Consider the following 16,769-nt stretch of genomic DNA (forward strand, 5'->3'; position numbering starts at 1 on the left):
TAAAACAATCTGCCGTTTCCAGCTACAATAGTCATTTTCAACATTAACAAAGTCAACAGTGTATTTCTAATCAATTTGATGTTGTTTTAATTGACAACAAATTAGCTTCTCTTTCAAAAATAAGGACATTTCTAAGTGAACCCAAACTTTTGAAAAGTAATATATATATATATATATATATATATATAGGCACAACAGTAAACAATTTTACTAGATTTGATTACTTGTTACCATATTTAGCTTACCATATGCTGACCAATTTCTCATAGAAGTTATAAAAGAGGAAAGGAGGCAAGGAAGTTCTTGAAAACATTACCCTAACAGTATGAAACATGAGTTTCCCTCTCGGATTGAAACCCCATTACAAGAGACTTTGTTGCTGCGAGACTCGGCATCCATTTCATAAAGCACCAGTAACGAGTATATCCATCAAATACCAGACCTTTATGGCCGCTCTATCCTACTTTTTACACTTTGTCAATACTGACCTGGTTTGTGACTCATGTTTATGACTGGGACAAAAAATACAAAACATGCTTTATGAAGAATCAATTTTTTAAGTATAAAAAAAAAAACATTCCTGCAACTCAGAATTAAATCAAGGGAGTAATTCACCTCGATACAGCCACAGAGCCAAACCAGGCTCTGGTTATACGAAGACATTAAACCCCATCTGAATGTATTCTATAAACATTTAACCATGAATTTGAAATGAACACTAAACATGAGTCTTAATGTGTTTTGTAAACGTTAAACATCTAAAAATGAGTTCATCTGACTGGTTAATCGGCTTGGTGATTTGGCAGAGGCTGAAGTGCTTGGGGCCATGGCTGTCCCCCCCCCCCCCATGGAGGGACATTACAGCCATATGCTTAAGTGCTAGAAATTCAGATAGATATAACCACTTCAAAGTTGTCACAGAATAACCTACTGTCACAAACACAATATCGAAGAGTAGACTGTACATGACACACACACACACACACACACACACCTGACTGGCGGGAAGCTACGGACAGCAGACTGTCTTTATTGCAACAACTGCTGTCTACTGTCGAACTCATTGTGAAATCCATGGACGAGGATTGCTTTGGTGCTAAACATGGATACATGCACATTCTTTTAAAAAGAAAGGAAAGATGACAGGAAAACAGTAGTATGTAGTTGGGTAGGACGGCAAAAAAGAAAGACCCGGAAAGGTGTTCAAGTCTCCAGCCAACTAAGCCATAGACTGTTTTCACTGCTTCCACACAGCAAGCGGTACCGGAGCATCAAGTCTGACACCAACAGGCTCCTGAACAGCTTCTAGCCCCAAGCCATAAGACTGCTAAATAGCTAACAAAATGTCTACACTGACCCTTCTATTTTATACAAAAATGTGCACTCCCATGCACACTCAATCTAGGAACATTTTACATACTCACACTGACACTCCAACACACACACACACTTAATTTGCACACACACATTCATTCTGACTCAACACAAGCACACACTCACAGTACAATCATCATATTCGCTGCTGCTACTCTGTTTATAATATATCCTGATGCCTGGTTACCTTACCCCTATTACATACTGTATCTAACCCTGCCACTCCAGCATCCCTGCACATTGTAAATATGGTATTGGCAGTGGCACTGGAACTGATCCTATATACAGCTCACTTACTTTCTCGTGTTCTAGTACTACTGCGTTGCTGGAAAAGATCAACCAAGAAAGGCATATCACTGCGTTGCTGCCAGAAAAGATCAACCAAGAAAGGCATATCACATGTCCCGGTCTCGGCGCATGACAATAAAAATGTAGGAATGCCAGAAGAATGTATATGTATGTATCTGCCCCTGATGCATGGTAGTTAACCCACTGTATGTATGGTATGCGTATGTAGATGTATGTAGATGTCGTATGTAATGGTAAACATCAGAGTATGTATGTATGTATGTATGTATGTATGGTATGGTTTACCTTATGTATCGACATCTATGTCTGTATGTATGCGCCGAGGGAGGGATGTATGTATGTATGTATGTATGTATGTATGTATGTATGTATGTATGTATGTATGTATGTATGTATGTATGTATGTATGTATGTATGTATGTATGCATGCATGCATCTATCTATCTATCTATCTATCTATCTATCTATCTATCTATCTATGATGTATGTATGTAGAAAGATGTATGTATGCATGCATCTATCTATCTATCTATCTATCTATCTATCTATCTATCTAGAGAGAGAGAAAGAGAGAGAGAGCGAGAGAGAGAGAGAGCGAGAGAGGTACACAGGCATCCCCAGATTCATGGTTTTGACATCTGTGTCCTTCTCGACTCGCTGATCACAGCCCGTTTGGGGGGGTGTGGATGGACAAAAAAAGATCCCTTATCCCTTGACGCTGGACTACTCTGGTGAATGGGGACACATTTTGGGATGAAGAGGTTGTTAATGTGCTGGGTAGAATGAGGGAACTTCTGAAACACACTAATGTAAAAACACACACACAGAAGATAGAGAAATAACACGCATGAAGGCACACACGCCCATCAGTGAGTTATAGCGAAATAAGAAACCCCAAAAAGGAGAGAATGCTTGACAAATAACGACTTCCAACCAAGAGAAATCAGAGAAGGTGGGGATTCAGTATCTTACCTATACTCTTTATCCTTCATTCTTTCTCTTTGCCCTCTGCTCCCCTCATCTGGCTCTGCCCCCTCTTTCCTCTTCATCTCATTCCATCCCTCTCTCTCTCTGACCTCTTATTTTCTACCCTCATCTTAATCTCTCTTTCCTTCTCTCTCTCTCTCTACCTTGCACCCTATTCTCACCACCCCTTTCTCTTCCTGCCCCCTCCCCCTCCATCCTTCCCTCTCCAGGTGTGTGACCAGCCAGTAAAAGGCAGTGTTTCAGAACTACTCCTGTGTCAGGCCCTGTTTGTCACAAATCATTAAGCCTGGCCAGTGACAGACAGCAGCTGACCCTGAATATCCATATGCTCTCTCACACACACACACACACCAGTGCGTGCACATGCCGGCATGGGCTACACACCTGCGGTAAAAAGCACAAAAACACAGGCAGAAAAGCAGTGAAATACTGTACTGTGTACCATCTGTCAACATGTGTACAGACTAGAGCCGGGCGATATGGACAAAAACTCTTCTAAAAAAAATTGACCCATTTTGCTTGTTAACGATAAATACAACGATTTGTTTCACTTTTAAATGCACAGTTAATTTCCATTAGCGGCAGGGTTCTAGACAAACTTTTTCCAGTGCCTTTCAGAAGTAAGACAACTGAGATGGTATGGTTAAAAAAACAAGTTAGCTATTTCATCTAACATGTCCAGAGAATGCATGATTTATATTTTGATATGCAACCTGATCAAATAGGATCCAGAAAGATCCAATTTCTTTTTGACTGTTTAAGCATGATTTGTCCATGATGGTCAGTGATGAAAAATGTGCGCACCGGAACAAAGCTCCTCGGTAGTCGTCGCGTCCCAGTCTGTTGACAGATGCTACGCTACAATACCAGTTATGTTATGTGTTTCTATCCACAAGAGAATACTTTCAGCATTGCTCGTTCAGTATGCAAATCGAGAGGGGGGAAAAAAATAATAATGTGACGTAAGAAAAGTTGCTTCGGTAAGATGAAGACAATGTTGGTGTCTAATTTTCAATTTATCGTCTGTGCTCTTGTGTGCTGACACATACGCACATCAAAGAAATCCATAAATAAGAGAACAGACCTTTGCAATGCATCAACTGCAGTGGCTTTGCACTTCAGTAAAAACTAAGGCAGTCAAGTCTCCCATAAGTGATTTCTCCTGTAATTTAAAAAATCCCGTTGCTCCACTTTTGACCAAAGTGGCATGCACGGCCGGACATAAGGCTCTGGAGACAGGTATACACGATAAAATGTTGTAAATGTACATATAAAACCACACTGAACTGGCATTGGATGGCTAGTGCCTTCTACTGCACTTCCTACAGGGGGCATTCGGTGGACTAGTGGAACAATACTTAAGTGTGTGTGGTGTGGGTGTGTGTGCGTGTCCATGCATGTGTTTGCATCCATGTCCATAATAGAAAAACAAGCTGCCTGATAGCTCTGCTCAGTCATTGAGGTCACATGACAGTCATGCAACGTCTACTGTAATTTTAAACTCCACCCACAATATCATCAACCACAATAGATAGCGCAACAGAGTCTCTCTCTCTCGTAAAAAACCTGATCTAGCATATTAAGTGTGTTTTTTTTCTTTTATTGTCCATTTGTATTGTTCTTGTCCTTTTCTTAAATGCCATTATAAAAAGTGTATATGATAGTGCAACACATTTATCCCAATGGGGAAGATTAAGTAAGTACAGTACAGTACAGAGTGTGTGCGCGTTACTCACCTGAGCCCCCCTCGGCCAGGTAGAGGTCTCTGGCATAGAGAACCGAATCCAGCATTGACTCAAACAGCAGGAAGTAACCCTGGAAGAGAGAGAGGACAGATCAGTACAATACAATGTCAGGGAAACATGCATTGGAGGGTTGCTGTCAATATCTCAGGTGCCACTTACTACCGATGTGCCCTTGAGCAAGGCATTTAACTCCAGAGTTGACCCTGTGCTGCTCCCAGACTGTAATGTGGGTGATTGTGTGGTGGGGATGGGTACTGTGACAGCAGGTTCCAACACATTTCCGTTGTCTCTGCATAATGGATCAATAAAGATTTGATTGTCTATTTCATATGATCTCGTCACGTCTTGAATTATATTTTGCTCCGGTGATTTTAAACGTGGGAAAATATAGTCGAACAAGCAACTGCAATTGAAATTCGAGGTGAGATTTAAATAACTTAATATAATACAAATGTGACCAATTACTATCAGGTTTGATAGAGTTTTCTTAATATATGGCGCTGGTGTTTAAAGTCAGGTCATCACCATCTGTGGTTAGTTTTGGTCACAATACTTTGTTTGGGTTAAGAGCGTAGTGTCGGCGTCCATCTGCATGAGAAAAGGAAAATACAAAGAAAAGACCTGAAGCATTTTGAAAACTCTGGGGGTGTTTTGTTAAGAGGACATTTCACGCCAAATCAAGACATGGAAATGGTTACAGAAACTGTACCACAACACTCCGCATCCAGGTATGAAGCTCTTTCATTATTATTGTCTGTCTGAACACATGCACTGTTTCCATAGCTATAATATTAAGCTGGCGGGCTAGCTAGCTAGCTATATTGCTGTGTAACAGCCAACCAACATCAGCACATTTTTATATTCAAAGTTAGTAACTACCTAGGTACTAATGTTATTTGACTGTAATAAACATAGTTAAAAAATTTGCAGGTTAGATTTCCATTTTGGCTAGTTAGTTAGCTGCAAGTTAGTTTGTTTTTGCAACAAAGATGCTAGGATGACTAACGTTAACCATTTTGAAAGGCTAGGTACCTACAATCCTGTTCTTCCTTTTTTAAGTCAAGCTAACCGATGCTTCTTTGTTTTCATGGTGAGCAGTTGATCAGCTGAATGCCAGATGAAATAGAGATTGGAGTAAGAGCGACAAAACCTCAGTTATTCCCATTAAGACTTAGACAGACCAGTTCCACATCCTAAAATGTTCACAACTTTTGATCCATGACTGCTGTCACAGTTCTCAAAATCTATGAAATTAGTGAGAGTTGGAACCCTTCTGCCAAAATAACAAGCAATAGACCCTGACAGTAGTGAGAAATATAAATGGTTTCCCTTCTTTCTTTTCTATTAAAACCACCTGTTGACTTTCAGCTCTACCGCCATCTCTGACTGACCTATCTTCTCCAAAATAGTCAGGTTTCCAAACACTAGTCATTCAACTGTTGATATATCCTCCCCTTCCATCTACATCAATGAAGTGCATTTAACAAGTACATCAATAAGCTATCATAGCTTTCACCTGGTCAGTCTATGCCATGGAAAAGCTTAACCATCAGATCCTCCTGTACCCTACTCCGTGTATATACACTGGACCGAAAGAGAAACGCATCAGATGCCATAAACAGAGCAGAGGGAACTAAAATAAAACTAAAATGGCATGCCAGAGATGGTGTCCCCAGGGCTCTGTTAAATGGCCCAATCCATATTTGCTATATGCAGTCACTCTGGCTCTCAATCCATCATAACCTCACAAGGAATCTTTAATGATTTGTAACCTGACAGATTTTTAATTTTATTTATTTCCCCCTTTGATTTAACCAGGTAGGCAAGTTGAGAACAAGTTCTCATTTACATATCAGTGTGGACCTGGCCAAGATAACCAAAGCAGTTCGACCTCGATAAACGACACAGAGTTACTTCCTGGGAAAACAAACATACAGATCAATAATCACAGTATGACAACTCCATTGGCCATGGTGGCAGAGCGCTAAATACAATATAGCAAGTAAAACACTGGAATGGTAGTTTTGCAATGGAAGAAAGTGCAAAGTAGAAATAAAAATAATGGGGTGCAAAGGAGCAAAATAAATAAATAAATTCAATACAGTTGGGAAAGAGGTAGTTGTTTGGGACTAAATTATAGGTGGTCTATGTGCCATTAAACAGGTGCAGAATCTGTAAGTGCTGGTGTTAAAGCTAGTGAGGGAGATCTCTCAGTGTTTCCAGTTTCAGAGATTGTTGTAGTTGAAGCTCCAGTCATTGGCAGCAGAGAACTGGAAGGGAGGCGGCCAAAGAAAGAAGGTTTTGGGGGTGACTACACCCAAACAAGCTGGCACTGCGTGTCATCCAGGTGGGAGATGCTATGGTGACCACTGAGCTGAGATAAGGGGGACTTTACCTAGCAGGATCTTGTAGATGACATGGAGCCAGTGGGTTTGGCACACGAGTATGAAGCGAGGGCCAGCCAATCACCACCGTCCAGGTCGAATGGTGGGTACCCCATCTTTGGTGACAAAAGGATTGCACTGTGATAGACTGCATCCAATTTGTTGACTAGGGTATTGGCTGCTACTTTGTAAATGACATCGCCAAAGTTGAGGATTGGTAGGATGGTCAGTTTTACAAGGGTAAATGTTTGGCAGCATCAGTGAAGGATGCTTTGTTGCGAAATAGGAAATAGATTTAAGTGTTGAATACCTTCTGTAAATTAGGCAGAATAACATTCTCTCTATTCCACAGACTTTGGTCGGTCATCCTGAATTCCTATCGGACCTTGTAGTCAGCAGATAATATTCACATTTTTGGTAACTTTAATATTCACATGGAAAAGTCCACAAACCCACTCCAAAAGGCTTTCGGAGCCATCATCGACTCAGTGGGTTTTGTCCAACATGTCTCTGAACCTACTCACTGCCACACAGTCCTACTCTGGACCTAGTACCGTGGAATAAATGTTGTGGATCTTAATGTTTTTTCTCACAATCCTGGACTACCGGACCACCATTTTATTACGTTTGCAACCGCAACAAATAATCTGCTCAGACCTCATCCAAGGATCATCAAAATGTGTGCTATAAATTCTCAGACAACCCAAAGATTCCTTGATGCCCTTCGAGACTCCCTCTGCCTACCCAAGGACGTCAGATTAACCACCTAACTGAGGAACTCAATTTAACCTTGCGCAATACCCTAGATGGAGTCGCACCCCAAAAAACATTTGTCATAAGAAACTAGCTCCCTGGTATACAGACAATACCCGAGCTCTGAAGCAAGCTTCCAGAAAATTGGAACGGAAATGGCGCCAAACCAAACTGGAAGTTTTCCGACGAGCTTGGAAAGACAGTACCGTGCAGTATCGAAGAGCCCTCACTGCTGCTCGATCATCCTATTTTTCCAACTTAATTGAGGAAAATAAGAACAACCCCCCCCCCCAAAAAAATATACTGTAGCAAAGCTAACTAAAAAGCAGCATTCCCATAGAGAGGATGGCTTTCACTTCAGCAGTAATACATTCATAAACTTCTTTGAGGAAAAGATCATGATTATTAGAAAGCAAATTACAGACTCCTCTTTAAATCTGTGTATTCCTCCAAAGCTCAGCTGTCCTGAGTCTGCCCCAGGACCTAGGACCAAGAGAGATACTCAAGTGTTTTAGAACTATATCTCTTGATACAATGATGAAAAGAATCATGGCCTCTAAACATTCAAGCTGCATACTGGACCCTATTCCAACTAAACAACTGAAAGAGCTGCTTCCTGTGCTTGGCCATCCTGTGTTGAACATAATAAATGACTCTCTATCCAACAGATGTGTACCAAACTCACTAAAAGTGACAGTAATAAAGCCTCTCTTGAAAAAGCCAAACCTTGACCCAGAAAATATTTTAAAAACTATTGGCCTATATCGAATTTCCCATTACTCTCAAGAAATGTTGAAAAAGCTGTTGCGCAGCAACTCACTGCCTTCCTGAAAACAAACAATGTATACGAAATGCTTCAGTCTGGTTTTAGATCCCATCATAACACTGAGACTGCACTTGTGAAGGTGGTAAATTAACTTTTAATGGTGTCAGACCGAGGCTCTGCATCTGTCCTCGTGCTCCTAGACCTTAGTGCTGCTTTGATACCATCGATCACCACATTATTTTGAAGAAATTAGAAACCCAAATTGGTCTACACGGACAAGCTCTGGCCTCATTTAGATCTTATCTGTCAGAAAGTTATCAGTTTGTCTCTGCGAATTTGTCCTCTGACAAATCAACTGTACATTTCGGTGTTCCTCAAGGTTCCGTTTTAGGACCACTATTGTTTTCACTATGTATTTTATCTCATGGGGATGTCGTTCGAAAACAAAATGTTAACTTTCACTGCTATGCGGATGACAAACAGCTGTACATTTCGATGAAACATGGTGAAGCTCCAAAATTGCCCTCGCTGGAAGACTGTGTTTCCGACATAAGGAAGTGGATGGTTGCAAACGTTATAATTTTAAACTCGGACAAAACAGAGATGCTTGTTCTAGATCCCAAGAAACAAAGAGATCTTCTGTTGAATCTGACAATTAATCTTGATGGTTGTACAGCCGTCTCAAATAAAACTGTGAAGGACCCCTGCATTACTCTGGACCCTGATCTCTCTTTTGACAAACATATCGAGACTGTTTCAAGGACAGCTTTTTTTCCATCTAAGTAACATCTACGACAATCAGACATTCTACGACAATCAGACATTTTCTGTCCAAAAATGATGCAGAAAAATTAAACCATGCTTTTGTCACTTCTAGGTTGGACTACTGCAATGCTCTACTTTCCGGCTACCCGGATAAAGCACTAAATAAACTTTATCCGTGATCTTTGTGGGCTATACTCTGCCTTGTCTCAGGATGGTAAGTTGGTGGTTGGCAAAGTGGGTGGGGTTATATCCTGCCTGTTTGGCCCTGTCCGGGGGTATCATCGGATGGGGCCACAGTGTCTCCTGACCCCTCCTGTCTCAGCCTCCAGTATTTATGCTGCAGTAGTTTGTGTGTCGGGGGGCTAGGGTTAGTCTGTTATAACTGGAGTATTTCTCCCATCTTATCCGGTGTCCTTTGTGAATTCAGTATGCTTTCTTATTCTCTCTTTCTTTCTCTCTTGGAGGACCTGAGCCCTAGGACCATGCCTCAGGACTACCTGGCATGATGACTCCTTGCTGTCCCCAATCCACCTGGCCGTGTTGCTGCTCCAGTTTCAACTGTTCTTCCTGCGACTATGGAACCCTGACCTGTTCACCGGACGTGCTACCTGTCCCAGAACTGCTGTTTTCAACTCTCTAGAGACAGCAGGCGAGGTGGAGATACTCTCAATGATCGGCTATGAAAAGCCAACTGACAATTACTCATGAGGTGCTGACCTGTTGCACCCTCGACAACTACTGTGATTATCATTATTTGACCATGCTGGTCATTTATGAACATTTGAACATCTTGGCCATGTTCTATTGTAATCTCCACCCGGCACAGCCAGAAGAGGACTGGCCACCCCTCATAGCCTGGATCCTCTAGGTGTCTTCCTTATGTCTCTCGGTCCCAGCTTTGATTCACCTGTACTGACCTCACCTTCTGGATAGCAGGATGAACAGGCAGTGGCTCGGGTGGTTGTTGTCCTTGATGATTCTTTTGGCCTTCCTGTGACAGTGGGTGCTGTAGGTGTCCTGGAGGGCAGGTCATTTGCCCCTGATGATGGGTTGGGCAGACAGCACCACCTTCTGGAGAGCCCTGTGGTTGCGGGCGTTGCAGTTGCCATACCTGGTGTTGGTACAGCCTAACAGGACGCTCTCAATAGTGCATCTGTAAATGTTTGTGAGTGTTTTACATGACATGCCAAATTTCTTCAGCCTCCAAAAGGTTGAAGAGGTGCTGTTGTGCCTTCTTCACCACACTGTCTGTGTGGGTGGACCATTTCAGATCGTCAGTGATGTGTACGCCGAGGAACTTGAAGCTTTCCACCTGCTCCACTACGGTCCCATCGATGTGGATAGGGGCGTGCTTCCTGCTGTTTCCATGATCAGCTCCTTTGTCTTGTCGACAATGTTGGACATCTTGAAGCAAGTGAGGACAGCATACTGGGATAGGGAGAGATTGAATATGTAAACACTCCATCCAGCTGGCCTGCACATGTACTGAGGATGCGGCTAGGGATGCCGTCTGGGCCGGCAGCCTTGCGAGGGTTAACATGCTTAAAATGTGTTACTCACGTTGTCCACGGAGAAGGAGTCCTTGGCCCTTGGTAGCGGGCCGCGTCGATGGCACTGTGTTATCCTCAAAGCGGGCAAAGAAGCTGTTTAGCTTTTCCGGAAGCAAGACGTCGTTATCCGTGATGTGGCTGGTTTTCCCTTTGTAGTCCGTGATTGTCTGTAGACCCTGCCACAGGCGTCCCGTGTCAGAACCGTTGAATATCAACTCCACTTTCTCTCTATACTGACGTTTTGCCTGTTTGATTGCCTTACGGAGGGAATAACTACACCGTTTGTATTCGGCCATATTCCCAGTCACCTTGCCATGGTTAAATGCGGTTGTTCCGCTTTCAGTTTTGCGTGAATGCTGGCATCTATCCACGGTGTCTGGTTAGGGTAGGTTTTAATAGTCACAGTGGGTACAACATCTCCTATACACTTTCTGATAAACTCAGTCACCATATCCGTGCATTCGTCAATGTTAGAGGCTCCCCGGAACATATCTCAGATCGTGTGATCAAAACGATCTTGAAGTGTGGTTTCTGATTGGACAGACCAGCGCTGAATAGTCCTTAGCACGGGTACTTACTGTTTGAATTTCTGCCAATAAGAAGGGAGGAGCAAAATGGAGTCGTGATTTGATTTACCGAAGGGAGGGCGGGGGAGTGCCTTGTAGGCATTTCAAAAAGCTGAGTAGCAGTGGTCTAATGTTCTCAGAGAGAGCGCAACAGTCAATGAGTTTGTAGAACTTCGGTAGCGTTTTCCTCAAATTTTCTTTGTTAAAGTCCCCAGCTACAATAAAAGCAGCCTCAAGAAACGTGGTTTCCAGTTTGCATAAAGTCCAGTGAAGTTCTTTGTGGACAGTCGTGGTATCGGCTTGAGGGGTAATATACACAGCTGTGACTGAGATAATTCTCTTGGGGGGTGTTAATATGGTCGGCATTTGATTGAAAGGTATTCTAGGTCTGGTGAACAAAAGGACTTAAATTCCTGTATGTTATCACAATCACACCCGTGTTTTAATCACAATCAGTGTTTTAATCATGAAACATACACGCTCACCTTATTTCTTCCCAAAGATTTCTTTATTCCTGTAAGCGCTATATACTGAGAACGCAGCTTGATGTACGGACAAAGACAGTATATCCCGAGAAAGCCATGTTTCCGTGAAACAGAGTATGTTACAATCCTTAATGTCTCTCTGGAAGGAGATTATCTTCCTGAGCTCGTCTACCTTATTATCCAGAGACTGAACATTAGCAAGTAATATACTTGGAAGCAGTGGATGGTGTGCGCGCCTCCTGAGTCGGACTAAAAGTCTACTCCGAATACCTCTTCTCCGCCGGCGGTATTTTGGATCAACCTCTGAAATCAGATAAATTGCCCTGGGGGGTACGAACAAAGGAACCAATTGAAAGTCGTATTCCCGGTCGTAATGCTGGTGAGTTACCGTCGTTCTGATATCCCAAAATTATTTCCGGCTGTATTTAATAACACAAAACATTTCCTGGGCTAATAATGTAAGAAATAACACACAAAGGAGTTAGAAGCAGAGCTGCCCAATCTGTCGGCGCCATCTTGCACATTGCTTAGACAGTCACTGGGAGCAGGCCACGTTGGTGGCACTGTGTTATTCTCAAAGTGGGCGAAGAAGGTATTGAGCTTCTCCGGGAGCAAGACGCCAGTGTCCGGGGACGTGGTTATTTTTCCCTTTGTATTCCGTGATTGTCTGTAGTCCCTCCCACATATGTAGTGTGTCTGAGCCGATGAATTGCGACGCCACTGTCTCTATACTGACATTTTGCCTGTTTGATTGCCTTACGGATGGAATAACTACAGTTTGTATTCAACCATATTACCAGTTACTTACTTAAATGCGGTGGTTCACGCTTTCAGTTTTGCGTGAATGCTGCCATCTATAGGTGTCGCTGCACTGGGGGTGTGTGATGGGAATACAACTGAATACAGCACATCTCATCTGAACAAAAATATAAATGAAAGTTGCAACAATTACAATCAGATAATAATATGACTACGTAGGAAATCTAGAGTAGTGCATTACTTTGCATGCACACCTAATAATAATTTTAAAAAATACTTAAGTCAACTAAATATGTACAATATGTACAGGAGCTGCCATTACAGCACCATGGCAACCCTCAACAAAATATTTCAAGGCAGAAATTAACCAACCAAAAACATACGAAATCAACATATTTATGAAGAGTGGGAGGGGGTTACTAATTGTAATTTTATGACCCTCTTTCCTTCCCACACTTGTCGTGGAGCACTCTCCACGTTCCCTGCTATTCCGAAGCCCCTCTGTCAAGGGGAAGGTCTGACCCTGGCGTGGCCCTGTGTTCAGCTCCACTACATAGCACATTAGCCTGGGTATTATTCCATTATTACATCTTGTTGGCTTCATCCTTACTGGTGTGCACTGCTGACAAATGGCTTTTTACCAAGCCAGCCTGCAACCCTTCCTATAGACCTAACTGCTCCTCTTTTGGCTCGGTTCAACCTCAACCCCTAGATCCTTTACTGTTGCCCTTTGCTGTAAATAACATTGGTGTAACTCACCCTTTTCCTCCATGAGGCCATATTGCCTTCATCCAGATCTTCAAACAGTAAAGAGGTGGATAGATGAAAGCAATATGGCCTCAGGGAGGGCAGTGGAGCAATCCCCATATTGCTTACACCAATCCAGTCCTTTCAGATCTGTGCATACCAAAAGGGTAGGAGCTCATGAAAGGGGCTAGGTCCAGAACCTCTTTGAGAGAAGGAAATGAGGAAGATGAGGAGAGGTGAGGTAGAGGTGCAGAGAAAGGGAGAGGGAGAGCAAGTGTGATGGCGTCGGCCAGCTGCATAATAATTCACAGATGATTATTCAAATTAAGATAACCTTTCAACAGAAAGAGGAGAGAAGATAAGGGAGGGAGACAAACTACAATCGCCACCATCTCATGGCCCATGGATGAACTGAAAAGATGATGATTGCCTCAGAATTTAAAGTAGCGTTAGGGTCTACATTGGTCGCCCCTGCCCAACAGTAACCCGTTATTTTCCACTCCAGAACCAAAGTCCATATCTACTGACTGGCTGACTATATTAGTCCTGGTCTCTCCTTTTCTCAGAACCAGGTTGTTGTTAAAACGCTCTCGCAACGTATCCCGACCTCATAATTTAGAGCTCAATTTCACGGGACACTGCCTCACCTGAAGGAGAGGGAGGGGAAGACTCTGAGAGGAAGAGAAACGTCTGGAAGGAGAGTTACGCCTTCCTTTTTCTCCCATAATGCGTTGGGACGATCTCTTCAAGCCTAACAGCGTGACTCACAATCCGACCCCGCTACGCCCTTCTCATATACACACACACACAGTTTATTAGCAAAACACAGGATCCATCTCCACGTCACTGGGGGTGTGTGAGGGGAATACTCACATCTCGTATCTTAACTACACTGAACAAATATATAAACAAAACATGCAACAATTTCAAACATTTTACTGAGTTACAATTCAAATAAGGAAATCAGTCAATTTAAATTAATGAATTAGAGCCTAATCTACATTGGGCACAGATACTTAATAAAAAATAGGTGTGGATTAGAAAAGCAGTCAGTGTCTGGTGTGATCACCATTTGCCTCATGCAGCGCAACACATCTCCATCGCATAGAGCTGATCAGACTGTTGATTGTGGCCTGAGGAATGTTGTCCCACTCTTCAATGGCTGTGCAAAGTTGCTGGATATTGACAGGAACTTGAACACAATGTCGTACACGTCAATCCAGAGCATGCCTAACATGCTCAATGTCTGGTGTCTGTTGAGTATGCAGGACATTTTCAGCTTCCAGGAATTATGTACAGATCCTTGCAACATGGGGCCGTGCATTGTCTGAGCACAGACGACCCCACAGGTGAATAAGCCGAAAGTGGTGGCTGGCGTGGTTACACGTGGTCTGTGGTTGGTTGGACTGCCAAATTCTCTAAAAACAACGTTGGAGGCAACTTATGGTTGAGAAATTAACATTAAATTCTCTGGCAACAGCTCTATTGGACATTCCTGCAGTCAGCTTGACAATTGCACGCTCCCTCAAAACATGAGACATTTGTGGCATTGTGTTGTGTAACAAAACTGCACATTCTAGAGTGGCCTTTAATTGTCCCCAGCACAAGGAGCAGATGTGTAATGAGCATGCTGTTTCATCATATTTTTTATATGCCACACCTGTCAGGTGGATGGATTATCTTGGTAAAGGAGGAATGCTCAATTAAAACAGGGATGTAAAACTAATTTGTACACACAATTTGAAAGAAATAAGCTTAGTGCTTTTCTGTGGTTGTTCATTTTAGTATACATTTGTTGCAATCAATGAGCTTGCTGCACCTTTCTACTGACAATGTGGCCCACTTTTCAGCAGAAAACTGCTATAATTCTTCAATATTTGAATGGAGGCCTCCACCAACTGCCTCTACTCAAGGACATTGAGACTTGTCCCAGAGCCACTACTGCATTGTCTTGGCTGTGTGCTTAGGGTTGTTGTCCTGTTGGAAGGTGAACCTTCGCCACAGTCTGAGGTCCTGAGTGCTCTGGAGCAGGTTTTCATCAAGGATCCCCCTGTACTTTAATCTGTTTATCTTTCCCTCGATCCCAACTAGTCTCCAAGTTCCTGCCACTGAAAAACATTCTCACAACTTGGCGCTGCCACCATGCTTCATTATAGGGATGGTGCCAAGTTTCCTCCAGATGTGATGCAGGCCAAAGAGTTCAATCTTGGTTTAGTCAGACCAGAGAATCTTGTTTTTCATGGTCTGTCTTTTAGTTGACTTTTGGTAGACCCAAAGCGGGATGTCATGTGCCTTTTACTGAGGAGTGACTTTCGTCTGCCATTTCTACAATAAAGGTCTGATTTGTGGAGTGTTGCAGAGATGGTTGTCCTTCTGGAAGGTTCTCCCATCTCCACAGATAAACTCTGTAGTTTCTCTGTAGTCAGAGTGACCAATTTAATCAATTTTAGAATAAGGCTGTAACGTAACAAAATGTGGAAAAAGTCAAGGGGTCTGTATAATTTCCGAATGCACGGTATATAAAGCCCTTTTTTGGGGGGAAAATCATTTTGATTGGCTGGGCCTGGCTCCCCAGTGGGTGGCCCTATCCCCCCTCCCAGGCCCACCCATCGCTGTGCCCCTACCTAGTCATGTAACATCCATAGGTTAGAACATAATGCATTTATTTTAATTGACTGATTTCCTTATATGAACTGTAACTCAGTAAAATCAATGAAATTGTTGCATGTTTGATTTATATTTTTGTTCAGAATATATTTTGTGTTTATTGTGTTTTATATTTTATTATACAGGGTGCATTTGGAAAAGAGACCTAGGTCTCAAAATGTATTCCATGTCAAAATGAAGGATATATAAAAAAATATATGTGTCAACTCAATTCGAACAAGTACCTCCCAAATTAATCAATTGTCTCAGTTCTCAGTTGCGTTCAACGACTAAAAAACACTTTTACACTTGAACGTTTTTTAATGGTATATAGTGAATCTTTCAGTAGGGAGCTTTATGTTCCCATATGCCTCTTAATCATCAATGAGCTTCTCAGCTCTCTCCTAAATCAGCAGGGCTTAAGGTACAGTGAATTAACCAACAGACCAGTTAAACTACAACACAATCCAAAAACGGTCCATTATAAATCGCAATCTAGTTTCGGTGGGCATAATTTTAAAGCTTGTAGTTACCATTGCCAACATGTATAGCCAAAATACAATATTTCAGTGTTAGGCTTTCACAAGGCAATTCAGAAAAGTAGACCATAATTTGAGTGCATAGAATTGGGTCATGAGTGCATTCAGACCAGTGGCGGGTTGGTGCCGTTTATGATTAGGGAGGATGATTATTTGTTTCATGAGCATGGCCTTATTTGTATTACAGCATATTGGATGACTGTCATTCATATTCCATTCGGCCATCACGGTTGCCTAATAATCCCCAGTCTCCTCTCCCCTGTAACTATTCCCCAAGTCGTTGCTGTAAATGAGAACGTGTTCTCAATCAACTTACCTGGTAAAATAACAGACAAATCAAATTCACCCAGCTCAATGTAACATTGATAGGCTACTGCATGATACTCTACTTTTC

The 16,769-nt window shown here is 42.4% G+C and overlaps 1 protein-coding gene across 4 annotated transcripts in view; it reads right to left on the reverse strand.

The window, feature by feature from the left end:
- prmt3 (protein arginine methyltransferase 3) overlaps window positions 1-16,769 on the reverse strand; it is a 100,968-nt gene that overhangs the window by 57,552 nt on the left and 26,647 nt on the right. For all 4 annotated transcript variants that reach the window (XM_035786481.2, XM_035786482.2, XM_035786484.2 and 1 more), the window contains exon 11: window positions 4,407-4,485. In XM_035786481.2, the coding sequence (XP_035642374.1) occupies window positions 4,407-4,485 (79 nt within the window). The remainder of the gene's footprint in view (window positions 1-4,406; window positions 4,486-16,769) is intronic.

Source organism: Oncorhynchus keta, chromosome 14 (assembly GCF_023373465.1).
Source record: "Oncorhynchus keta strain PuntledgeMale-10-30-2019 chromosome 14, Oket_V2, whole genome shotgun sequence".
Classification (NCBI taxonomy): domain Eukaryota; kingdom Metazoa; phylum Chordata; class Actinopteri; order Salmoniformes; family Salmonidae; genus Oncorhynchus; species Oncorhynchus keta.